This window comes from Ursus maritimus, unplaced genomic scaffold, assembly GCF_017311325.1.
Source record: "Ursus maritimus isolate PB19 unplaced genomic scaffold, ASM1731132v1 scaffold_15, whole genome shotgun sequence".
Taxonomy (NCBI): domain Eukaryota; kingdom Metazoa; phylum Chordata; class Mammalia; order Carnivora; family Ursidae; genus Ursus; species Ursus maritimus.
In genome coordinates, this window is record NW_024423897.1 from 22937947 (window position 1) to 22963200 (window position 25254).

The window sequence follows — 25254 nt, forward strand, 5'->3', positions numbered from 1 at the left end:
AACTCATACATATTACTTACTAGAAAATAGTCAAACTTACTCAGCTGCTATTTCAGATCAACCTACTTTTAAAAAATTCCTTGGTGCAGCAGCTTTTATTCCACCAGCACTGCTGTGAAAATATACTATTATCTATACACACATCTGTACACATACACCTATATTTATATACATACACATATATAATTTTTTAAAAAAACAGTGGTTGTCTCCAGAACGGGTCTCCAGAAGGTTTTTAAATTCCATGTGACTAGCAAAAGGCACTATAAACAAGGATAAAAGCTGAGTTCCATCTAGGCTGTGCTTCACATCTAATTACTTATGTCACCTAAGACAAACTTCATTAGAACCCTCATTTCACCACCATGAAATAAGAGGAGTCAGGCTCTCAGTGTTCATCAACAGCAGTACAACAGCCTTCTGGATGGCCCAATTCATGGTGCAGGATTCCCCTGTACATCACAGAAGACCAGCATCTATGGCTAATGTTATTAAATTTCAGTATTTCCGCCCAGTCACTGACTACCAAAACCCCGCACATTTCCAAAGCCACCTGGGCAGCACGTTGCCCCTGGTTAAGAACCAATATGGATAACCTTTAAGAAATCTCCAGTAAAGCATTCCCAGATTCTAACACACAATAATAATCCATTAAGGATAAGTAAATAGAGAAAAATTCCAAGTAAACTGCACAGAGCCTACTGGCTGCTGGAGAGGGAAAAGTTAGCAGAAAACAGGAGACAAGTTAAACTAAACCCCAGCAATGAAGTCTTTGAGCAAAACACTGCCCGCTAAGTGGGTTATTTTAGATAAAAATCCTTTGCAGGGAGACTGAACAATTTAAGGAATCAGAGCAAAAAACTAGCTAGTGAGCTCACATTTCCTTAGCTCAGCCTGCCCTTTTTAGATGTCACTTTCTTTTTTTTTTTTTAAAGATTTTATTTATTTTTATTTGACAGAGACAGAGACAGCCAGCGAGAGAGGGAACACAAGCAGGGGGAGTGGGAGAGGAAGAAGCAGGCTCATAGCGGAAGAGCCTGACGTGGGGCTCGATCCCATAACGCTGGGATCACGCCCTGAGCCGAAGGCAGACGCTTAACCGCTGTGCCACCCAGGCGCCCCCTTAGATGTCACTTTCTTTTAAGATGGAAGGTAAATACTACCAGTGGCCCGCTCACAGAGACCTCAATTACCACTATCAGAGAGCCTTGGGCTGAAGAGCTTTATATACCATCTTTTGTTCCATCCAATTCATTGGGAACGGTGCCAAACTTTCTTGGGCTAATTTTAGCCAATATAAACTCTGGAACAATACAAGAAAAGGTGAGTCATTTCCTGACGGGCATGAACACATTTGGAGCTTTAGAAACTATTTATACTTGCTGCTTCAAAAATCAGAACTCCAGAAATCTTAAGATTCTGCAGCTAAACAGCATAGCAACGCCCGAGAATTGTGATTTAGTGGAAAAGCACTGACATAATTAGCTATGTGAACTTAACAAGTCACTTCTCTTGAATCTATTTTTCCTCAGCTAGAGACTTGGACTTGAACTATCTGAAAACCAAAGTCACTTTTATCTCTAAAATTCGAAGTGCAATGATGCTAAAATGTTATCTTTTTTCTTACGCTCACTTATTCTGATTCTATGAGATTAAGCAATCATAGCATCTACTCTTTACTTGGTAATTCTTATAAAAACCTTTGGAGAAAAAAATCTGACTTAGCAAGTCAAGATGGGGGACAAGTAACTAAGAAAAAAAACTGGTTTCACATCATGAGTTTGATCTTAGAAAAAGAACCATGGCTCAAAAGTTATTTCATTCAAAGGGGTAAAATAGACAAATGACAAAGAAAAAAAAGCCGAAGTAAAAACAGAACCTGAAGGAGACAAGGCCATAGAATCAGTCAGAACTCTTCCATGCAAAAGCACAAGAAATGAGGTCATTTGACACACCTGCTGTGCATCTGTGAAGAAGGGCCCAGGAGGACCCCGACTATCCTATTCAATCTCTCTACTGCAGCTGAGGAAGTACATTTGGGGGAGAATAATTAGGGTGGGAGGAAACCGAATGGCTGCACAGCAGCACAACAGAGATGATAAGCAAAAGAAACTCAACAAAATCTCCTGAAATACACTAGCACTGGGTCCTTCCTGCCCCTTGAAGTGATAGTGTGAAGAGCAATGATAGAGACAATTACATTGCTGCCAACGGTGACAGCAGTGACCCCTGAGGAATTAATCTATACTAGGAATGTGCCATCCACTTTACAGGGATAATCTCATTTGATCCCTCCACCAACTGTACTGAGGTAGGCACTATTGTTAATTTCCATTCACAAATGAAAGATAAACCAAATAAAGAACAGACATAAAGTGACTTGCCCAAGGTTTCACAGCTAAAATCCCCGGGAGGCAGAAGTTTAAACTGAGGAAAGCTGACTCCAGAAGTGTACTTTTTATCCCCGTCAAAGATGTTCCTCTCTCCTCTATCGCTCAGGAAATTTCTAGGGTTTTAGGACCTTGGTGCCAGGAACCTGGTGCAGAGACCAAGTACATGTTTTTTTCTTTCTTCCATGTTTGTTTGTTTGTGGAGGTCTGTATGTAAACTCCACATACTCAATGTGGGGCTTGAACTCACAACCTTGAGATGCAAAGTCTCATGCTCTCCCAACTGAGCTGGCCAGGTGCCTCCAGAAGTGTACTCTTAATTATTAACCTGTTCTGTCTCCTGGAATTAGTGATGCCCTGCACTCCCAACACTCAGCCAGAGGGCAAAAGTTACCATGCCAGTATTTTCCAGAGACGTTCTATAGAAACTGCCGAGGAACTTAATAGGTACGCCACTATGTAAGTTTTCTCTACGTGGGATAAGTTTGGACCATGCTAAGCTAGACATGTAACAAACACAAACCTAGCCTAAGCGATTTTCACAAAAACAATGCCCTCTCTTTCCTTTTCTACCTACCCAAATTCTACTGATCCTTCAAGACCATCTCCTTTATAACCCATCCTTGACGACTCTAATTCTTTTGACCCTAGTTTGTAGTCATATAAAAAATGTGGCAAGATGTATGATTTATATTATTAGTGCGGCATGAAACAAGTAACAAAAAACATGTTGAACTGAATTTCACAGGGGCATAACTCTGGTGCTCATTTATTTATCAGGCATCACTTACTTAGAGAGAAACAGAGACAGAGGTATATGTTTGGAAATTTAACTATGAAAGACCTAAATATCAGGATAAGGACCTCTACGTTTAACAGAACTATAGGATACTGAAAGGACTTTGAGCTAAAAAGCAAGCAGAGGTGAGTTATGCATCTGAGTAACTAAGCAGTCAATGTGGAGGGTGGATTGTTAAAAATTTAACCCTAGCAGGAAATGAATAAATCAACATGGTGTAGTCATTCATGGGAAGTTATAAAGCAATTAAAGATAATGGTCTTTAAGAGTATTTGTCATGATATGTTAAGTTAGGGGGGAAAAAAGGCAAGCTACAAAGCTACAGAACTTGTATATTCACAGAAAAAGGACTGAAAGAAAATACACCAAAATATTAACAATGGTTTTTCTTTGGATGGCTTAAGATTGTGGGTAACATTTTATTCTCTTTTTTAAACAGTCACAATGAAACGGACTTACTTGTATAGTCAGAAAAAAAAAATGAGTATTTATTTTTTAAGTCCTCTGTTCTAAAGGGGACCAGGAAGCCCACTTTGTGGGGCTTCCAAAGCAGCAATGACCACTGGACCTTACCTTTGGGACCCACTTCCCTCCTAGGAAGTTGCCACAGGTAGGGCACTTAGGTGGTTTGTGCCTGGTGACGTATGTAAAGGAGCAACCTGGGCTGGTGCACGTCCCATGGCCCCGGCGGGTGTATGTAGTGGTCTGTAAGGAAAAGAGCGGGTCAGAATCAACACCACACTGTAACCTCTCCTGGAGCCTGATGACCGTTAGAACCACAACAATGCCAGGAAAATGCCAGCTTGCAGAAGGATAGCCAATTCCTAGTATCTTAAAAGGTCAGAACTGGAATGGTCCTGAGATACAATTAATTCATTTTTTTAGAAATGGAGAAACTGGGTTCACACGAGGAAGGACAGCTGCCCAAGGTTACACAGAGAAGTATCAGAAGAATAAAGAGAGCAATAATTACTACTAATTAAGCCAAGTACCACATAGTGCTAACACACCTTACCAATATCTCATTTAACACTCTGAACAATGCTGTGAAGTAGATACTGTAACTACTGAAGTTCACGTTGGTTAAATGCTTTGCTTCAAACTATATAGTGAATCAGGGCACACCTAGACCTAGAACTCTGAAGTCTTTGGTTCTTGGTCCAAGATTGCTTCCATGCACTTGGCTGCACCCTACAGTCCTCAATACTTCGAAGAATTTGCTTCATCTTCATTCTTGTTAAAAATCAGAGAACCAAAGACTTTGGGTTCAGAGATATAAAAACGGACAATGCCACTAAAAAAAAAGAGGGAATTCCAAAAGAAATCAAGTCCTTTGACACTTGACAGAATTTATCTGCATATGGATATATTCAGCTACTGGCTCTCACCATCTCCAATGACTCCATCTCCCTTTGAACAGAATGATTATAACAGGTTATTACATTTCAGCTGCAAATAGAAACTAGCCATGCTCCATGTCTCGATTAATGCTACAAAGAAAACATTTCCCTGTCAGATTTGTTCTGTCACTTAGAGGTGTTTACTCAGATATTAATCTCACCTTCCCGAGACTGGCCAAAAAGCAAACATCTCCCTAAACTACCTCTGCCAGAACGCCTAGGGGAAGGGAAATTGTAAAAGTGGTAGCAAGTCAAGGATGAGCGTGAAGTATGTGGCACCCGGGAAAGAGACCAGGCTTTGAGTTCCAACTCTACCACTAACACACTGGATGACTTTAGCTCTTGGGCCCTGGGTTTCCTCCTCTGTAAAATCACCTGCCCTTCCTATATCCTAAAGAGAAAGGAGGTAAGAAGAAAATATGTCACTTAGTAAACTGTAAAAGATTCTATAGTTTGTGAGAAATTATCATCACTGGGATATAAAACACCTCTCATCTTTGCTCAGGCTGTGGCTCCATATAGAATATTCATTCTGAAGACCACCAGAAAGGAAAGCAGAGTAAAAATTTAAGTTAGGTCAGTTCTATAAATAAATTACCATGAACTTGGAAAGACTCCTCAATAGCAGCTTATAGAAATAACTTCAGGAAAAAAATGCTAGTGTTTGAGGCTGATGTTTCATTCTTAAGTATTATTTATAAAAGCTTTCTGGAAGAGTCTGGCTGACACTTATTAAATCATGAAAGAATAACAATTTCCAGGAGAGCAAAGGCTCAGGAGAAACCTGTAATTTCTCCATGAATTAGGTTGCAGTAGCTGTTCCTGTTGAAGATATGACAACTTTCTCATCTGAAAATAGATTGTTTATCCATAGGTTTTAGAAGATAGACTGTGGTAAGTTAAAGATGTTCACTATTAATCCTCAAGAAACCACCACAATAGCTATAACAAAGTTAATAGCTAATAAGCCAGTAAGGGAGAAAATGGATTCATAAAAAATATTCAAAAGATAGCAAAATAAAACAGGACGAAAAGAAAGCAAACAGTAAAATGACAGATTTAAACCTAATTATACGTTTACACATTAAATGTTTATGGCCTAAATACTGCAGTTAAAAAACAGAGATTGTCAAGTCTTGCTCTTAGATCCAAACTATATATCACCTACAAAAAAAGTACCTTAAATACAAAGATAAATAGGTTAAAAATAAAACACTAGAAAAAGATATTACTTTCTAATAACAATAATCAAAAGAAAGCTCATTATCAAAGTAAATTTCATAGTAGACAATATTGCCAGAGATAAAGAAGGTCATTTCATAATGATGAAGGGGTCAATTCATCAAGAAGACACAACAATCCTGTGACGCCTGGGTGGCTCAAATGGTTAAGCATCTATCTTCAGCTCAGGTCACGATCTCAGGGTCCTGCGTCTGCTTCTCCCTCTCCCTTTGCCCCTCCCCCTGCTCATTCTCTCTCAAATAAATAAAATCTTAAAAAAAAAAAAAAAGACATAACCATCCTAAATGTTTAAATACTTAATAACAGAGTCAAAACACATGACCCAAACACTAATAAAAATTTAAAAAGATATAAATACTATTTATAGTGACAGGTAGATGCCTTCTCTCAATAACTGGCAGAACAAGCAAACAGAAAATCAGTCAGGATATAAAAGAGTTGACCACTATCAACCAACTTGACCTAACCTGACACATTCTCAACAGAAGACACATTCTTTTCAAGTGCACATAGAACATTTATCAAGACAAATCATATTTTTGGGCCATAAAATAAGTTTCAGTAAGTTCAGAAGGATTCAAGTCTTATAAACTACGAAATTCTGAATATAAAGGAATTAAATTAGAAATCAATAAAAGGAAGATACCTGGAAAACCCCAAATATTTGGAAAGCAAATAATGTACTTTTAAATAACTTATGGGTCAAAGAATAAATCAGAAAGTATTCTAACAAAATGAAAAACATACCATATCAGAATTTGTGAGATGCCACCAAAGTAGTGCCTAGAGGGAAATTTATAGCACTAAGCAGCTATATTAGGAAAAAAGGTCTCAAATCAATGAGCTCAGCTTCTATCTTAAGACTAGAAAAGAATAAATTAAGCCCAAAGTAAGCAGAAGAAAGATAATAAAGATCTGGGCAAATATCAGTGAAATACAACACAGAAAAATAATAAAGAAAATCAATGAAACCAAAAGCTGGTTCTTCAAAGGTCAATACAATTGATAACCTCTAGCCAGATTTGTCAGGAAAAACAGAAGGGAGACCCAAAACACTACTATCAGTGATGAGAGAGGTAAAAACACTATAGTCTACAGATCTTAAAGGATAAGCATTCCTCAGAATTTTAAACACAGAATTACCATATGATCCAGCAATTCCATTCCTAGGTATACCCCCCAAAAAACTGGAATCTGGGACTCAAACAGACAGGTATCCACTAAAGTTCATAGCAGCGATATTCACAATGGCTCAAAGGTGAAAACTAACTGTCCATCACTGTCTATGAATGGATAAACTACATGTAGGATATATACATAATGGAGTATTAGTCAGCCATACCAAGGAATGAAATTCTGATACGTGGTACAAGATAGGTGAACCCTGAAAACATGCTAAGTGAAAAAATGAGACCATAAGGACAATATTGGCGTGATTTCATTTATATCATGTACCTAAGATATGCAAATTCAGAGACAGAAAGTAAAATAGGGGTTACTGGGGGCTGGGGGAGGGAAGACTGGAGAGTTATTGCTTAACGGGCACAAGGTTTCTGTCTGGGATGACTAAAACTTCTGGAAATAGGTATTGGCAATGACTCCACAATACTGAATATACTTAATATGACCCTGCACTGTACACTTAAAAAGTTAAAATGGTAAATTTTATTATGCATATTTTACCACAGTTTTTTTTTTTTAAAAGAGTAAGGGAATGTTTTGGACAACTTTATGTCAATAAATTTGACAACTTAGATGAGATGGACAAACTCCCTGAAAGGCAAACTACCAAAGCTCACTCAAAAATAGATAATCTCAATAGTCCTATATGTATTTTAAAAATTGGACTTGTGGGGGCGCCTGGGTGGCTCAGTCGTTAAGCATCTGCCTTTGGCTCAGGGCGTGATCCCAGCAGTCTGGGATCGGGCCCCACATCAGGCTCCTCTGCTGGGAGCCTGCTTCTTCCTCTCCTACTCCCCCTGCTTGTGTTTCCTCTCTTGCTGGCTGTCTCTCTCCCTGTCAAATAAATAAATAAAATCTTAAAAAAAAAAAATTGGACTTGTGATTAAAAATCTTCCCACAAAGAAATCTCCAGGCCCAGAATGATTTCACTGGCAATTACCAAACATTTAAGAAAGAAATAATACCAATACCCCACAAACTCTTCCTGAAAAATGAAGAGGGAAAAGTATATCCTAACTCTATTAGGTAAACATTACCCTGACACTAAAACCAGACAAACACTATACAAGAAAATTAGAGAACAACATCCTCATGAATGTAGACACAAAATTTATGAGCAAAGTTTCAGCAAATCAAATCCAACAATATACTAGGAGGATAATACACGATTGCCAAGTGGGGTTTATTCCAAGAATACAGGATTGGTTTAACATTTGAAAAACAATGAAATTAACCACGTTAACAAACTAAAAAAGAAAATTCTTACAACCATCTCAACAGACCTAGGAAAAACATTTGACAAAATCCAAAATCCACTCCTGCTAAAAGCTCCCAGCAAATCAGGAATATAAGAGAACTTCCTAAACTTGAAGAGTGTATCTACAAAAAACCTATAGCTAATATTACACCTAATGGTGAAAGACTGAATGCTTTCCTCCTAAGATGAGGAACAAGACAAAGATATCTGCTCTCACCATTTCTAGTCAGTACTGTACTGGAGGTCCCAGAGAGTAGTAAGAAATAAGGAATCCAAATCAGAAAAGAAGAAATAAAACTATCTTTATTCACAGACAACAGGACCATCTTTGTAGAAAATGCAATAGAAACTACAAGAAGGCCACCAGAATACATGAGTCTAACAAAGCTGCAGAATATAAATTAAGTATGCAAAAAAATCAACTATGTTATTATATATTACTAGTGAACAATCAGGTATCAAAAAAAGTTCTGAACTATCATTTACAATAGCAGAAAAAAACATGAAATATTTAGGGATAAATCTCAGCCCAAATGCTGCAATATGTGATGGAAAAACCACTAACTGAGAATCAAAAGACCAGGGTCCTGGTTCTGGCTTGTTTTGCAGCCCAATGGCTTTAAATCATAAAGAGAACAAGTCCTTTTTCTTCTCTAGGCTTTTTTTTTTGGTAATCCATACAATAGTAAGACTGAATCAGATCAATGACCCTTAATTTTTCTAAATTACGTATGCTTCTGAAAATTTGATAAGAGGCGCTGAACCTATCCCAGGTAAATGCTCTTGAAGAGAAAAGTTTGTGTGTACCTTGAGGAGTTCAAGGATCCTGCAGAGCTCCACTCACAGACTCTCCCCCCACACCTCTAACCCCAGTAAAGAATACCTGGAGCAGATAATTTGAGACCTTTGCCAGTCCCACTGTCTTAACATTATTAAATCTTTTAGAAAACTATCTGGAAGAGAATTCCTGTGAAGCCCTACTCTCCATCAACTCCCCACACACTGACCAGTTTGATGGAGGTGGGGTTCTCCACGACTGAGTAGGCAGGAAGAGGCAACATGATGAACTGCGTGGCCGGCGTAGCGGAGCTACTCTCACTGGAATCCTGTGGGCACAGGGAGAGAAGGACAGTTTTACTGAGATGGAATGAAGAATACACAAGGCCACCCACAACACTGAAAGACAGATCAAGTCCAATAACCACAGTGTGCTTATCCAAAAGAAATGAATCTACAATTATCTCAAAACTTCAATTAAGAACAAAAAAAAGATTCAGAAAACTGTTAACATAGAGAACTTGCCATCCTCATTTTACGGATTGAGAAAACTGAGGTCCTAAGAGACTTCGGACTCCTAAGATCACATAATGGTTAGTGGAAGAACCCAACCGTTCTGACCCTGTCAAGTGTTTCTAACACCCTATTGATCTGCCTTAAACAGGCAGGTGGCATGCTTCATTATCATAACTAGCCCTCAGGCAACAAACAATAAAATGGATTTAGGCCTACCACAGATTCCTTTGCAAGGGGCTACCAACTCTCCTACATCCAGGGCAGCCTACATTCCTCTTGGCCTGAACAGAACTCCTACTCTGAGGCCGCCGCCCTTCCCAGGGTAACAGAGGGCATGGTAGTAGCTCCCCTCCTTCCAGGGGGACCAGGCTGTGGGATCACTGAAACTGCTCTTCCCCTCAACTGGGCATGGCTGGACTTATGCCACTGGAGAGACTTCCCTCTTAACTCTAAGTTCCATCAACCTGGCCATGAAGAGAGCTTCCTTTTTCCTACTCACTCTGCACCCAGGAAGACCATTTGAAAATTCTCCTCAACAGTTCAAGGTGCCACTGTGTTTGCTGAAACAATCTTCAGGGAACATAAAATCCTAACAGCTTGAGAGATTCTGGCTTTGATTCATGGATAGCCCATATCATTTAAATGCTGTTAAGGTACCTCATGTACTCTCATGTGAAGAAAGTCCTCGCTATGCTAGACAAAAGGAGTTGGTAAGAGTGCCTAAGAATCTGAAGAGAACTTTAAAGTAAGCAAGCCCAAGGGAAAAAGGTTCAAGAGAACAGTAGTCCCACTAGAAGTCCACACCAGCACTCTTAATTACCACTGGATGGTGCTAGCTGCCTTTGTAGTAATTCCAGATAAAGCAAGAGACATCAGTACCAAAGTAACTTACCCTCATGACGGTTACCACTGACATGCTCTCCCCAACCTGAGGGTGGGGCATGGCCAGGCTTCCAGCAGGGAGGTCTGGTGAGCCGTTCACTAAGGTCTCTTCAATTACCAGGCTTGTCTGGTATGGCTGGTGGCTTTCCCCTACCTCCAGGGAAGCCTCGTCCAGGAGCACATCCTGGCTGAGGATCTCTGGGGTGGCAATCTCTTGTACGGCACCCGGCTGGGCAAGGGCTCCCACCTCCTCAGCTAGGGCCTCCACAGCCAGGCACTGCTCTGCCATGCCTGCATGGCTGGGCACTGCCTCCGGGGCAGTGTTGGACGTAAGTGATGGTCCTTTAGGGGACATCTGGTTCTGGGCCACACAAAGCTCTAGCTGAGGGCAGTTGCGGTCCTCCTGCAGGCTGCTCTTGGGGATGATGATGTAATCTGAGCGGGGGAGGATCTTGCGGAAACCTGGGATGTCCGGAACCACAGCAGTCAGTGCAGAGAGCTTGGAGTTCTGAGGACCGGGAAGCGGGGGAGGGGGAGACAAGCAGAGTTAAATGGTGTGAGACCATATGCACATACATTTATTATTTTTTTCACTTTTTGGATTGTTTTCTGCAAAAGAGACCACAAAGACTCCCCTGGTGACCTAAGACTTCGAGAGGGTCAGCCTCTGTCAACAGCAATGTCGTCCTCCTATGAATCACGCTTTAGCTCATGTAGCTTACTTGCTCAATCACACAAGAGACAGTTAACAGGGATCAAACTCTGGAAAGGGCACTGATCGTGGCATTTGAAACTGTGAGCTGGAATCCCAGATCTTCAGTCTTGAGCAAATACTTTCCAATTTTTAGGCCTTGCTGCCCCATCTGAATTTAGCTATTTATGAGTTCCTTTATAGCTCTGATACTTCAGGATTCCAAAATAGCAGAAGATTTAAACACCAGAATGTATACTGTTCAGTAAAACCCTAAAAAGCATAAAATACAAGTCAAGAGACCAAACTCGAACTCAAGGAAGCAAGCAAGGATTCTGGTAACACTGGTTTCTTCCAGACTTACAAAACAGGGGATGAACCGATCACTTCAGGAGAGAAAGTATGTGTGGATGGGGATATCTGACAAGAACCTGAATATACTGGGGGCAGCAGTGGGGGGATATAAATATTAACACTGACTGGGATCTTGAAGTTCAGAAAATACTTCCCTGACCTTAACATTAACAAAACTATTAAGTTGGGTACTATTATTGTTCCTATTGAAGCTCAGGGAGGTACACTTCCCCCAAACACAAAATTGGCAAATAGTAAAGACTCCAAGCCAGGTCTTCTAAGGAGCGAGGAAACCAGGTACTAGAAGCAAAACCATTCATGGCCAAGAAAAGGGTACTTTTGTCTTATTTTTTTCAAATTAAACTGCAAGTTACCTAATAAGAAAAATAGAAAGTTCAAAGTCAACAGTTAAGTGAGAGCTGAAATTAAATGAAAATAATTTCAGATGCATCTTTTAAAAGGAACACTAAGTCCATTACAAAAGGATCCCTGAATACATCAAAAGCAAGAAGTCGATGAGACTACTTAAGGTACAAAGGAAGCACTCAGAGATGAAAGTTGAAAGAAGCACTCAGATGAAACATAAAAGCAGACAGGCCAAATCCTTTATGGAGCCTTTACTGGAGAGATAATGGAGAAATGACATTCTCAAGTCACCCTTTGAAGCAGACAGGTTAGAACAAGATTAAATGGTAGCAAATGCACAGAATGATCTGGACTTAATCAACAAACCCACGCACCTAGACACCAGGGCGACCTGATTGACACTGGAACCATGGGTCTTGCCACTTGCCAAGAGACTGGAAGGGCTGCCGAGAAGCCAGGCTGCCACAAGGTCTCTGACAGGCTTCCAACGGATGCAGGCAGGAGGGTCTCGCCTTCACACCAGGCAATTTCGGAGAGGTCAAACACAGCACCCAAAGCCTTACTCAATCTTGGCACATTCAGATGCTCATTAAATACCACCTTTTCTCATTATGTGGTCACTGGACACTTAACCTACGAGAGTGATATTTACTGACCAAGGCAGTATGTGCCAAGGACTTAGCAAGGTGCTTTATATCATCTATTTTAAACATTGTGAGTAGGTACTATTATTCCCCACTTTACAAATGAGGAAACCAAAACTCAAAGGTTAAGTAATTCTTCCAAGGTCACAGCTAGTTCACATCAGAGCTAATCTGTTCATGTTTTTTTTTTTTTTTAATTTTTTAAATTTATTTATTTGACAGAGACAGAGACAGCCAGCGAGAGAGGGAACACAAGCAGGGGGAGTGGGAGAGGAAGAAGCAGGCTCATAGCGGAGGAGCCTGATGTGGGGCTCGATCCCATAACGCCGGGATCACGCCCTGAGCCGAAGGCAGGCGCTTAACCGCTGTGCCACCCAGGTGCCCCAATCTGTTCATGTTCTTGATAGCAGTGGTAGAGATGATGGTAAATATAAAGTCCCACATGGATAAGAAAAAATCATTGCAGATGATTTATTCTAAAAATGTTCTAAAAGTCTTAATAAGGATCTACATTAGTGTATAGCTTTAAAAACCATTATCACTTTGGGAATAGGTAAAATTTTCCCCTATCAGGGCAAAAGGCTGCTGACCTTATGATGGGGAAACCACAGGGAGTATGTACACTTCTCCTAGACTCCACTACCCCCCCCCACAGGAATTGCCTCCCAGACTGAGTTTATAAACAGATCATCTAAAGGAGGTGGTACAGGGACGCCTGGGTGGCTCAGTCAGTTAAACATCTGCCTTCAGCTCAGGTCATGATCCCAGAGTCCTGGGATGGATCCTGGGCTCCTGTTCAGCAGGGAGCCTGCTTCTCCCTCTGCCTGCTGCTCCCCTTGCTTGTGTTCTCCCTCCTTTCCTCCCTCTCTGACAAATAAATAAATAAATAACTGTTAAAAAAAATAAATAAAAATATAAAGGAGTGGGTACAGACTGATATCTCCAAGACTTTAGATAACACAAAACTCTTCCAGAAAGAGAAATATCAGCCAATAAGGGCAAATAATCTAAATGGCAGTGGCAGATGGCCTCCACTAGGGGAAAACACGACCTCTCCTGCTGTAACATAGCTGTCGCATTCCTGAAGAACCTTTGCTCTACATTATCAAAGAAGAAATCAGAGACAATGTTTCAACTGAAAAAAGGAGTTAAGGTTAACCTTGCAATAACAAGGTTATTTTTCCTGCAGGAATTTCAGCTTAACAAAAAACCAGTAGTATTAATAGTTGTCAGTGTTCTGTTTTTGTGAACTAGAAATGCAAAATGGCTGACAGACACAAACTAGAACATGTCCTTATGTATTCTTTTAATTCAAGCCTGTCTCCTCCATCATCTTCTGCTTCTGGCATAGTGCACAACCACCAGTGGTAACAGAAGAATGTGACATTATACAAGGCAGCTGTATCTACTTCCAAACTCGCCAGCCCAACTGCTGATTATGTTATAACTGACAGCAATCAATGTAAGACATTCATCACCTTCAATTAGTAAGGTGAAAACTGGTGGGGTGCAGGAGAAATGCCTATATAAACTACTACATTAAGAAAGATAAAACTGACTCAACTCAAAGTTTTCCCAAGAAACGGAAAGGAAACAGGAGAACAGGGGGTGGGGTCTTCCCAAGGCCTTCACCACCAACTCAATGGAGAAATTAGTTGGGAAAAAAAATTACTTACAGGATCCAAACCTTCTTTCTCTAGCTTGGCTTTCTCCAGGTAATAACTTCTCTCCGCCACGCTGAGGAGCCTCCAACTTTCACTAATCTTCTTATTGATCTCAGACTGAGGGAGGTGGGGGAGTTCCTGCTGCACTTTCAAGTAGATGTCATAGTAGTATAGAAGGTAAGCTGACCTAGGGGAAGCAATGACTTCTTAAAGTTTTTCCCTCATTCAACTAATAAACAGTACAGTGTCAGGGTTTGAGAGTGAAAAGTAAAAAAACCTAGCTTTTCATTTCAAAGCATTTATCTAAACAGGGCCTGAAGCAAACAATTATTTAAATAATAACCCCATGGCGCCTGGGTGGCTCAGTCCGTTAAGCATCTGCCTCCAGCTCAGGTCATGATCTCAGGGTCCCAGGATCAAGTCTCAGATCGGGCTCCCTGCTCAGCAGGCGGGTCTGCTACTCCCTCTACCCCTCCCCCCACTCGTGATCTCTCTCTCACACTCACTCTCTCAAATAAAATCTTAAAAAATAAATAAATACACAAATAACAGCCCCAGACAGTGTATAGGAGGATTCTCCCTCCAGAAACCTGGAAGCAAAAGCTTGTCTGACTTACTTTTACATGGACCACTTTTTCTGTAGGAATGACTGGCTTTAAAGGCATGAGCAAAGTATGAGCAAAGATGTATAGGTGCCCGGTCATCCCACTCTCAGGGAAAGGTTACCTAGGGGGCTAATCACAGTCTGGTTATCACCCACACGCTTTACTCCTCCACACAGCCTCTGGCCATCTCACTGGCCAACAGAACCTCCCCAGAGCTGAGAAAGGGAAGTAAATTAACTACCAAAAGTGGTAATCTCAGCAAGAAGTTCTGGTGTATTCAGTTAAGAGGGAGATTAGAGCTATAACATGGATAACCTTTATAGATATTATTGATACTATTTATAATTCTAATTTTCATTAATTCCCTGTATTAAATGCTTAAATATCGATAATGTTAATAATAAATAACGTACTTCATTTGCACATAGCTTCCACCATTTGTATGGTACAATTTCCTGTGAGAGCCTGAAAACATGATCTAGATCTGGCCAGGAATGGCAACTGCTGGTATCAATCCACCACTTCCTATTCCCCATCTCCCTCTCCCCACAACACCACTGCCCATCCAGAGACTTCAACAACAGACACGGCACTCTCAATGAATCTGGACGCAGCCTGAAGTCTTCCTCAACACAGCTCTCCAAGCAGCCTGTGTTTATAAATGCCAGCTACCAAAAGGTGTTGGCTAACCTGGGTTTCTTGGCCTTTTCTCCATGTATTTTATACTTTTTCTTCTTCTTGGGTGGCCCAGGGGAGGTATAACAGTAGGCTTCCTCAATTTCCTCCATGACGACAGTTACCTCAGTACCATCATATGATGCATCCATGGCTAGAGGAAAGTCAAACACAAACAGGTTTCAAGAATCCATCCTAAAGAGGACAGCAGCCACTTGATCCAATGATCCTCTATCTCTGCCAGGGCCTCTAGGTTCAGTCATTTCCCAAACTCAGCAGATCCTAAGAAGCACCGGGGGTACTTAATAAACATACAGATCCCAGGGTTCCACCTCAGCCCTTCTGAATCAGAATTTCCAGAGGGTATGGCAATCTGTATGCTTAACAAGTGCCCCAGGTGATTCCTCTGACCGGGCAAATTTAGGATCACTCACTTTGACAGCTCATTTGCTTATATTCACTCCTGGAATATAGTAATTCTTCAACTCAAAGATTAGCCCCACATTACAACAATTCCATATGATAAAAGGTGAAACAAATACTTAGCCAGTAGTCGGAAATTCTGGACCTTCTCTCATATTTCATTACCTTAAGCAAACTGCTTCACTGATTCATTCAGTTAATCATTCAGACATGCAATAAATGCCTGTATGTAACAGATTTCTTTACACCCTGCCACCTTCTGTGACTTTGAGCAGGTCCTTTAGCTATTTCAGGCTCAAATTTTTTCACATATAAAAAGATAGACGTCTTACCCACCTTACTACAAATTTATAGTGATAAGGCTCAAAAGATATCATAGATATGACTCTAATTCAAAATAGTCAAGAGCTACACAAAAGAAAGTGTTCATTAGTAAAGATTAAAGATCTATGGCTGAAGTGCTTAATGATCTGCCTAAGGCCACCACACCCCAACAGGGACTTGAAAGATTTTTTCATTCAAAAAGCTGACTCCTGAGCCTTCTTTCATTATACTACACTGCTCCCCATTTCCAATGGCAACCCTCTAAACCATTTCTGCAATGACGGAAATGTTCTATATCTGCACTCTCCAATATGGCTATTAAGCACCCGAAATATGGCTAGTGTGATTGAGGAACCAAATTTTGTTTTGTTTAATTGTAATTAATTTGAATTAGTGTGGCTAGTGGCTATGGTATTGGACAGCTTAGGTCTAAACAGTAATCTGACAGACCAGCATTAGCTCCCTGGCCTACGAAACAGAAAATCTATTAACAGTTTTTCCTAGGGAAAGGAAGGCATAAAAAAACCTGAATGACTAGTTCAATAAGAGTTCATCTATTTGTGGCCACGTTCTTAGTTGGAGTTTTACCCAAAAGACTCAATACTTGGAGGAAGAAAGGTTTCTAGAAACCACTTCAATTTTATGAGACAGAAATGATACTCTGTAGTTGCTCTTGAAAATCTGTCAGAAAAGAACTTAGGATTCTGGGAAGATGGAGTTGTAGCAGTAAACACAGAACAGGTCTGTGTATTACAAACCCACTCACATCTCATTTAAACCTCACTCTACAAATGATGAGGTATCTGGTAAGGTTTAATGAGAAAAAGAGCACTGCTTGTTAAGTCAGGAGACCTGGCTCCAAGGCTCAACTCAAACCATGTGATCTCTGACAAGTCTATACTACACCCTGAATTTCAAATTGTTCCTCACATGAGATGAAAAGGCTGAGATCAGTAGCTCCTAAATCTGGGGGAGGGAAGAATACCTTTGAGAACGTTGTGAAAGCTAAAAACCCTCCTCTAGAAAATGCAGACAAGCGATATGTCACCTATAATTTTAAAGATATACCCCAGTTAAAAACACATTATTCCTAAGGTTCTTTCTTGTTCTGTGTCATCTCTAATTTCCCTTCCCATTAAAACAAATAAACCCTGCATTCTGTCACAGTGCAACCCAAGAAGAGGACATAACTCCCAACTTGGTTGGGTAATAAGCCAGTGCCTTCAAAGGATAAGAGTAGCTAGAGTTCAAATCAAGACTATGTGGGTACTATGCTTTTTTTGCCCTTAATAATTGACTTCTCAGCCCTTAGAGTCTTGCAGAGAAGCAGTAACTGCAGGAGAGGATCTGTAAAGAATGACATACAGGGTTTTAGCACCTAGAGCAAAACAATTTAGGAAGCAGAGCCATTACAATCACCTTGGGGTGGGGGCAGGAAGAGACTACCCTGGGTTTTCACTTGTTTGACTACCTCATTTTAAGCCTGGGTCCAAGATTATTTTCAGACTCTAGACCTCGGTACAGCAATGCCAAAAAAGGCAGAATAATATAAAGGTTAAAACCAAGGGCTGTGGAAGGCAAAAGATGAGGGCTAAGTTACACATTTTTATAGCACCCGTAGAGCTCTATGACCTTGAGCAACCTACTACTCTAAGCCTCAGTTTTCTCATCTGTAAAACAGGATTAAGGGCAGTACTTCAAATCTGAGACAATTCCAATGTTCCATCAGATGCTCCTCAAAACCTCATGAGATGGCCTTTGACGGTTCGGCCAGGCGCCACGGCTTACCTTTGGGCTAGTTCCTTTCCCTCTCTCGGTCTCTGATGTCCCAAACGTACCAAAAGCGGGAGTAGAAGACTAAAGTCGTCTTACTGCTCCTACTTTGTGGAAGGGACACCAGGGCTCAGAGAGCCGCAGCACCGGCCTCGAGGTCGCCCAGCATGTCCGCGACACGGTGCAGCGAGGCGCTCGAGGGCGGGACTTACCCGGAGGAGCGTGCAAGCCGCGCGGCTCACATTCCCTGAGGCGCCCGGCCCGGGGGCTCGACGAGGGGGCTGGCCGGCGCACTCGCGCTCCCCGCTGTCGGCGAGAGGCGGCTCCAGTCGTGACAGCGGCAACAAGGAAGTGGAGGCGAGGGCTCGCGCGCGCATCCCGGGGGCTGGAGGAGCCCCGGCCCCGCGGCCCCGCCCGGCGACACACGGCGCGGAGTCGCGACAGCTCCTCCCGCTCCCCCTTCTCGGAGTCGCGATATAGGGTCGTGGAGGGCGGGTATGGGGGAACAGGTTCGCTCCGCAGGCTCTTCACCGACGCCTGCTGAGGGCCCCGGGGGTCAAGCCCCGGGGAGCCCGAAAAAGACAGCAGAGACACGGGCGTCGCCGCAGCACCGCTTCGGCGGCGGCGGCAGCAGCAGCAGCAGCACACCTCAGATCGCCAGGGAGACCCTTCCCGGCGGCCCTCGCGGCACACCGGAAGCGGCCGGTTGCGCGTGACTGCGTGCGTCTCTTTACGCATGCGCAGCAGTCCAGCCCTTGTCGAGGGGTGGGCCCATAGGAACTGCTTAGAGGCTTAGAGGGGGCGGATAAGGCGGACGGACTGTTTCCGGCTAGAGGTTCCGGGAGGAGGAGAAAGCTGCGGCCGCCCGCGGTGGGACGCCCGGGCGGCTTAGCCCCGGGGCATTGCCGTGGGGCGCTCAGGTAACTGGGGCGGGGCTGTGCCGAGCGTGAGAGGTCGAGGCCCCGCCTCACCTCTCAAAGCCGCGTCGGGCCCTGGGGAGCCCCAGCACAACCCTCTCAGCACCAGTGTTCAAGGCCTGACTCCAGCCCTGCCCAGTCTGTCCCTGCTCGTTCAGCATAGGGTTCTTACTTCTTAGTGCCGCATCAAGCCGTCCTCCTCACCCAATCCGTCCTTCCCACCGTCCCACACACGGGTATGGTAGTGAGTTCCTGGAGTGATTCAAACTGAGCTGAGTGACCAAGTGGAGAGGCTCTGGAATCCGACAAGAATAGTACGCTTCTTCCCCGCCAGTGTCACATTGTTCCACAGCTGTACAAGTCCTTGCACGACCCTCACTATCTTGCAAATGTATTTCCAGCCTGCATACTTTTCTCCATGTACCACCGTCACCAACTTCCTAGGCACCATTATCTCTTCCTGGACTGATGCAGTTTCCTTCCCACTGCCCCTCTTGTCGCTCTACAGTCCGTTCTCCACACAACGGGCAGATGGATCTTTCTGCGCCGTAACTGATTTCGGTCACTCTCTGCTTAAAACCTTCTAGTGTCTTTTCATTCACTTAGAATAAAATTCAAACTTAGCTTGTCCTACAAGACTTTGGCTTCACTCTTACTTCATTCTCCTTCCATGTCGCCTCTCAATACTGGTAGTTCCCATAACAAGGTATATAGTACTCTATAGTGTTCAGAACACTGGCTTTGTGCTGAGTCTCTCTGGATTTGAATCCAGGTCCTGCCATGTGTAAGCTGTATTAAGCATGTAAAGCAACAAATTAAGTTTATGAAGTAGATCTTCAGTAATTGATTTCCATCTCCTCAACTGGTTCCCATCTCACTAAATGGCACAACCGTCCATTGGATTGCTCAGTGCTCCAGCCAGAAATCTGGGAGTTATCCTTAATTCCTCTTGCACCTGACCTCCAGTCCATTAGCAAGATCTGCAAAAACATAGCCCCAAACGGACTACTTCTTACCATATCCACTATTACTCTAATCCAAGCCACCATTATCGCACACCTGGACTCCTGCCGCAGCCTCCTAACTAGTCTCCTGCTATTTCTTTGGCACCCTTCAATTCCATTCTTTACATAGCAGTCATCTTTCTCCTTGATTAAAATCCTTCAGTAGCTTCCCTTTGCATTCAAATTAACATATTCCAACTGTCTATGGCCTACTAGGCTAGCTTTTATCTTCAGATTTAGGGTGACCTCTTAGGAAAATGGATTTTACCCATTAGGCTCTCCACTTTGCAACCAAAAGACTCTTTCTGAAGTGCAAATCTGATCACGTCATTCAAATAAACAGACCTCTATGGCCTCTTATTGTCCGGGGATCAAGCTAAAATTTCTATGATTTGGCTCTTGTTTTCTTCTCCAAAGACTTTTTTTTCCTGACCATGCCATCTTGTTTTCTGTAGTACTTTATTGCCTTTGTACATATTTCCTTCTATCTCATGAACTTCTAGTTGTTTATACTTTAAGGCCCAACATCAATATTGTTTCCTCTTTGAAGTGCACTGCCCACCCATGTCCCACCCGGTTGATCATCCCCACTTCTATATTCTAGTTCACAGTACTCTGTAACCTCTTTATAGTTTTCATGCACTCTAGTGTTTGTCTTCCCTGCTTACCTGATAGGCTTCTGAATGGTGGGCACTAGGCTCCATCTATCTCTGGATGGCTGGCATTGAGCACGGTGCTTAGCACGTAGAGAATGCCAAGAATGGATAGATAAGTGTGTGGAGGTGGTGGTAGGAGTCAGTCCTTGCAAAGGGGCAGTCACAGCTTAAGGTCACAGCAGCTGCTCTTGTCCTGTGAGGACTCTCATGAGGCTGGTACCAAAACTGCTACTGCCTGATCATGTTTATTTCCTTCATAGCCATATCCATAATTATCTTATTTATCGGTTCTCTTTTTGTTTGTCTTCCTTCACCATATTGTGTATTTCATAAGGGCAGGGACCTTGACTGTGTTGTTCATCACTATATCCTTACCACTTGACACCTATAAACACTAAATGAATGTGTGGCTACCAGAAACATATTTCCACAGTGAAAATCCTTCCAAGCCAAATAGTGATAGACCTTTGAAGATCTCATTTTGGTAGACTGTCCAGAAGGACTATGGAGTTGCAGAAATGGCACTAATTCTGAGTCAAGAAATCTGAGCTATATGAACTTGGGTAGGCCCCTTCTCTGAGCCGCAGTTTCTGTTATAAAATGAGCCGGGTAATAATCCCTTGAATTTATACAGTGCACTACTATTTGCAAACCCCTTTTACAATTTGTTTTTCAATCTATTCCCGTGGTAGACAGAACAGACATTATTTTTACATAAGCTCGGAAAGTTTAAGTGAACTGGATTCTCTGTAAGTTCTCTTCTTTTTCAAACACTCAATGAGTCTGTATAAGTAATCCCTACAAAAAGTCAGCAGCATGAATCCTATTTTTTCTTGGCTTTGGCCTTATAGCATCATCTCCTACTAGGATTTTGAAAAACCGGACCCATCTTTTAGGAGGAATCCATTATCTTTGGTTCCTGACAGGTCCTCCACATTTTGTCTCCTCAGTTTTCTGCACTGTGGCAAAACAAGCCGAGAGGAGGAATACACGCAGCCCTGGTCATTGTGGCCTCGCCCTCAATTCTGTGAATATGGCCAACAAGGGGAACAAGAAGCGTCGGCAGTTCTCCCTGGAGGAGAAAATGAAGGTTGTGGAAGCCGTAGACTCAGGAAAGAGGAAAGGTGATGTGGCAAAAGAATTCGGTATCACTCCTTCTACCTTGTCTACGTTCTTAAAGGATCGTGCCAAATTTGAAGAGAAGGTACGGGAGGCATCTGTAGGACCCCAGCGGAAAAGGATGAGGAACGCTCTCTATGACGACATTGATAAGGCTGTTTTTGCTTGGTTTCAAGAAATCCATGCCAAAAACATTCTTGTGACTGGCTCTGTCATTCGGAAAAAAGCACTGAACTTGGCCAACATGCTTGGCTATGACAATTTTCAAGCAAGTGTGGGCTGGCTGAACAGATTTAGGGATCGCCATGGAATTGCTTTGAAAGCAGTCTGTAGAGAGGATAGTGACAGATTAATGAATGGTCTAGGAATAGATAAGGTTAACGAGTGGCATGCAGGGGAAATTATAAAACTGATTGCTGACTACAGCCCAGATGATATCTTTAATGCTGACGAGACAGGAGTGTTTTTCCAGTTGCTTCCCCAGCACACACTTGCTGCTAAAGGGGACCATTGTAGAGGGGGCAAGAAAGCAAAGCAGCGGTTGACAGCACTCTTTTGTTGCAATGCTTCAGGGACTGAAAAAATGAGACCATTGATTGTTGGTAGGTCAGCCAACCCACACTGTCTCAAGAACGTCCATTCCCTCCCTTGTGATTACCGAGCCAACCAGTGGGCATGGATGACGCAGGATCTGTTTAACGAGTGGCTGATGCAAGTGGATGCCAGGATGAAGCGGGCGGAACGGCGCATCCTCCTGCTGATCGACAACTGCTCCGCTCACAACACGCTGCCACGCTTGGAAAGGATCCAAGTGGGGTACCTGCCCTCTAACTGTACTGCCGTCCTGCAGCCACTGAATCTCGGCATAATTCACACCATGAAAGTGCTGTACCGAAGCCACCTCCTGAAACAGATCCTCCTCAAGCTCCACAGCAGTGAGGACCAAGAAGTGGACATCAGGCAGGCCATCGACATGATTGCTGCAGCGTGGTGGTCAGTCAAGCAGTCCACAGTGGTGAGATGCTGGCAGAAGGCAGGCATCATCCCTGTGGAACTGGCAGATTCTGACGCAGAAGCAGCATCCAGTGAATCAGAGGTAGCCATTGAAAAGTTGTGGCGCTCCGTGGCTCTTGCCACCTGTGTCCCCAGTGAAATAAATTTCCAGGACTTTGTCACTGCAGATGATGATCTCATCATCTCTCAGGAGCTGATAGACACAGAGATCATCCCGGGAATGGAGGCTGGTGAAAATACAGATGAAGCTGGAAGCGAAGAGGAGGGGGAGGCGTCTTTACTACAGCAGCCAAAAATCACCATCACAGAGGCCATCTCGAGTGTACAGAAACTTAGACAGTTCCTTTCCACTTGTGTAGGTGTTCCTGACGCCGTTTTTGGACAGCTAAATGGCATAGATGAATATTTAATGAGAAAAGTGACACAAACTCTTGTTGACTCCAAAATTACAGATTTCCTCCAAACAAAATAATGTAGGCATTAACTGCCTCTTTTAATTTAGAAAATATAGTTTACAAGAATAAAGGTTTTTTTTAGATAGGATATTGAACTTAAATTTTAAGCAATATTATAATGACAACATTCCAGTCCTCTGAAATAATCAGCGAACTTCCTTAAATGGAATTTGGAAATGAAATTTGACTAATATGTGTGTTAGCTTTTGATTAATCAAATGGTTTCCAAAGTTGTCTACACCTTAGGATCTCTTGAGGATCTTTAAAAAGTTTCTAAAGTCCAGGCCTTATGCCAGACGAATTAAATCACAGTCTATGGTGACGGGTCACAGGCATTAGTAGTTTGTGAAACGGCCCAGGTGATTCCAATGTGCAGAAAAGTTTGGGAATTACTGGACTGACCACAGGAAAATCAAGCACACTGTGGGTCTGGAGCCAACTTCTTCCCATAAGGCTAGCTCAGTGGCTTCCAAATGTTAGCTCACTTCAGAATCACTTGGAAGGCTTGCTAAAACCCAGATTGCTGGGCCCCATCTCCAGTTTTCTGATTCAGTGGGTCTTAGGTGGGGCCCCCAAATTTGCATTTCTAACAAGTTCCCAGGTCATGCGGATGCTAACGTGGTTCAGGATCCTTACTTTGAGAACCAGTGGTCTAGCTGGATTCTAGTACTTCTCTCTTCGGCCAGCCATCTGAATACTCCCACTCACTAGCGAAAAAGAAAAGGAAAAAAAAAAAAAAAAGCATTAGCAGTTCTTATTCCTTTCTACTGCTTTGGTAACTCTAGAATCTTCTTAGCTTTTCTCTTCAATGCTGTACCAGCTAGCCAAGTAGTGAGTAGAGGAACATCTATCTGTGCCCAAAGAATTAACAGGAACCACCTAGGGTATGAACACATCTTGTAATGCTTATTAGAGGGAGCTGGGGCACAGAGGACTGGGAGGAGCATTAAAGAGGAGATATGATACAATGCGGGAGGCCTTGGGTATCAGAGAACCCTGGGAGAGATCTTACAGCCCAGTGTACCGCTCACTTTCCAGACAAGGTGAGAGGGAAGTTTGTGGGAGAGACATGTGTGACAGGACTTGGATCGTTCCCTATTTGGATTATTCCACCTGTGGATAATCCGGCCTGGCCTTTGTGATTAAGATGAAGGCACACTATGTTTGCCTTTGCTAAAATTACTTCGCCTTTATTCCTTTATGTTTGTTCTGCAGAGACGTCTGCTAGAGCAGAGTTGATTTTAAGTTATTTAGAACTAAATACATTTATAACCAAATTTATGTTAAAGTTTTCCTCCTATAAAGAAGGCATTTTTAATATCCTTGATAACCCTAGTATCTGTTCGTAATATGAGAGATAAGCGTCCATTCCATTTTTAGAAAGTACATACTTGTCAGTGTTGTAGTGTAGTTCCCCCCCCTATACAGGTTAATTTTGTGGCTATTTCAGAAACCCATAGCAATTCAGTTATTTTTCTTTCTGTCATCATTTAACTGAAACACATATAAAACAGATTAATCATAGAAAGTACTGCCTCCGTGTTGAACAAAACAATCACAAAAAACAGCAGATGTTTAAATGGATTTTTGAAATCTTATTTTGTATATTTTTCTTTTTAACAAACTAGTATAATTTGAATAAAAGTACAATGCATATTTTAAATCCTTAACACGTAGGAGAGGAAAACCGTCTTCTGGCTAAGTCCTGTGGTTCTGCTTATTGTCAGCACATTTACTGCTGTCGTTTTGTGTCAGGATTACTGACACGATTTTGAATTCCTTTGCTCACCTTTCTTGCCCTGAAGTCCATTTGGCACATAATGTTAGATCTATTGACATCATGCCATTTCCCCTGCCCAGGTGTCTGTGGCGGCTCCCAAATGCCTAAAAAAATAAATAAAAGACTGAATTATTCCATTGAGTTTTAGCACCCTCTAGAGTTGGTTACAACCTGCATTTCCAACTTGCTTGCTCAGAACAATTCAGTGTGTGTGTGCTGCCCCTGGATAGGCTGTTTTCTTTCACTCTGTACCCATGTGTGCTAGCGTGCCTTTATCTGAATGCCTCACCCCGCTCTCTATCAAGGTAGGCCCTGCACATAAGGCCCCTCAGGAACTAACTGGA

At 42.5% G+C, this 25254-nt stretch overlaps 2 protein-coding genes across 3 annotated transcripts in view; one reads left to right on the forward strand and one right to left on the reverse strand.

The window, feature by feature from the left end:
* The window catches only part of HMGXB3 (HMG-box containing 3), a 44519-nt gene extending 25863 nt beyond the window's left edge, over positions 1–18656 (reverse strand). Inside the window, exons 1-6 of one of the 2 annotated variants that reach the window (XM_040630415.1) lie at positions 18178–18656; positions 15461–15599; positions 14178–14352; positions 10457–10954; positions 9279–9377; positions 3763–3894 (exon numbers count right to left, since the gene is read on the reverse strand). In XM_040630415.1, coding sequence (XP_040486349.1) covers positions 3763–3894; positions 9279–9377; positions 10457–10954; positions 14178–14352; positions 15461–15597 — 1041 coding nt within the window. In that variant the 5' untranslated portion in view covers positions 15598–15599; positions 18178–18656. The remainder of the gene's footprint in view (positions 1–3762; positions 3895–9278; positions 9378–10456; positions 10955–14177; positions 14353–15460; positions 15600–18177) is intronic. The other variant, XM_040630416.1, reaches the window with a different exon arrangement.
* A 47-nt stretch (positions 18657–18703) lies between these two features.
* On the forward strand, positions 18704–23218 carry TIGD6 (tigger transposable element derived 6). Its single transcript, XM_008692522.2, has 2 exons — positions 18704–18885; positions 21493–23218. The coding sequence occupies exon 2, from the start codon at positions 21576–21578 to the stop codon at positions 23145–23147; it is 1572 nt and encodes a 523-aa protein (XP_008690744.1). The 5' UTR covers positions 18704–18885; positions 21493–21575; the 3' UTR covers positions 23148–23218.
* The last annotated feature ends 2036 nt before the right edge of the window (positions 23219–25254 follow it).

What these genes read in the sequence shown, in the direction of transcription:
- TIGD6 (XM_008692522.2), top strand. Translation starts at nt 21,576, where the DNA reads ATGGCCAACAAGGGGAACAAGAAGCGTCGGCAGTTCTCCCTGGAGGAG.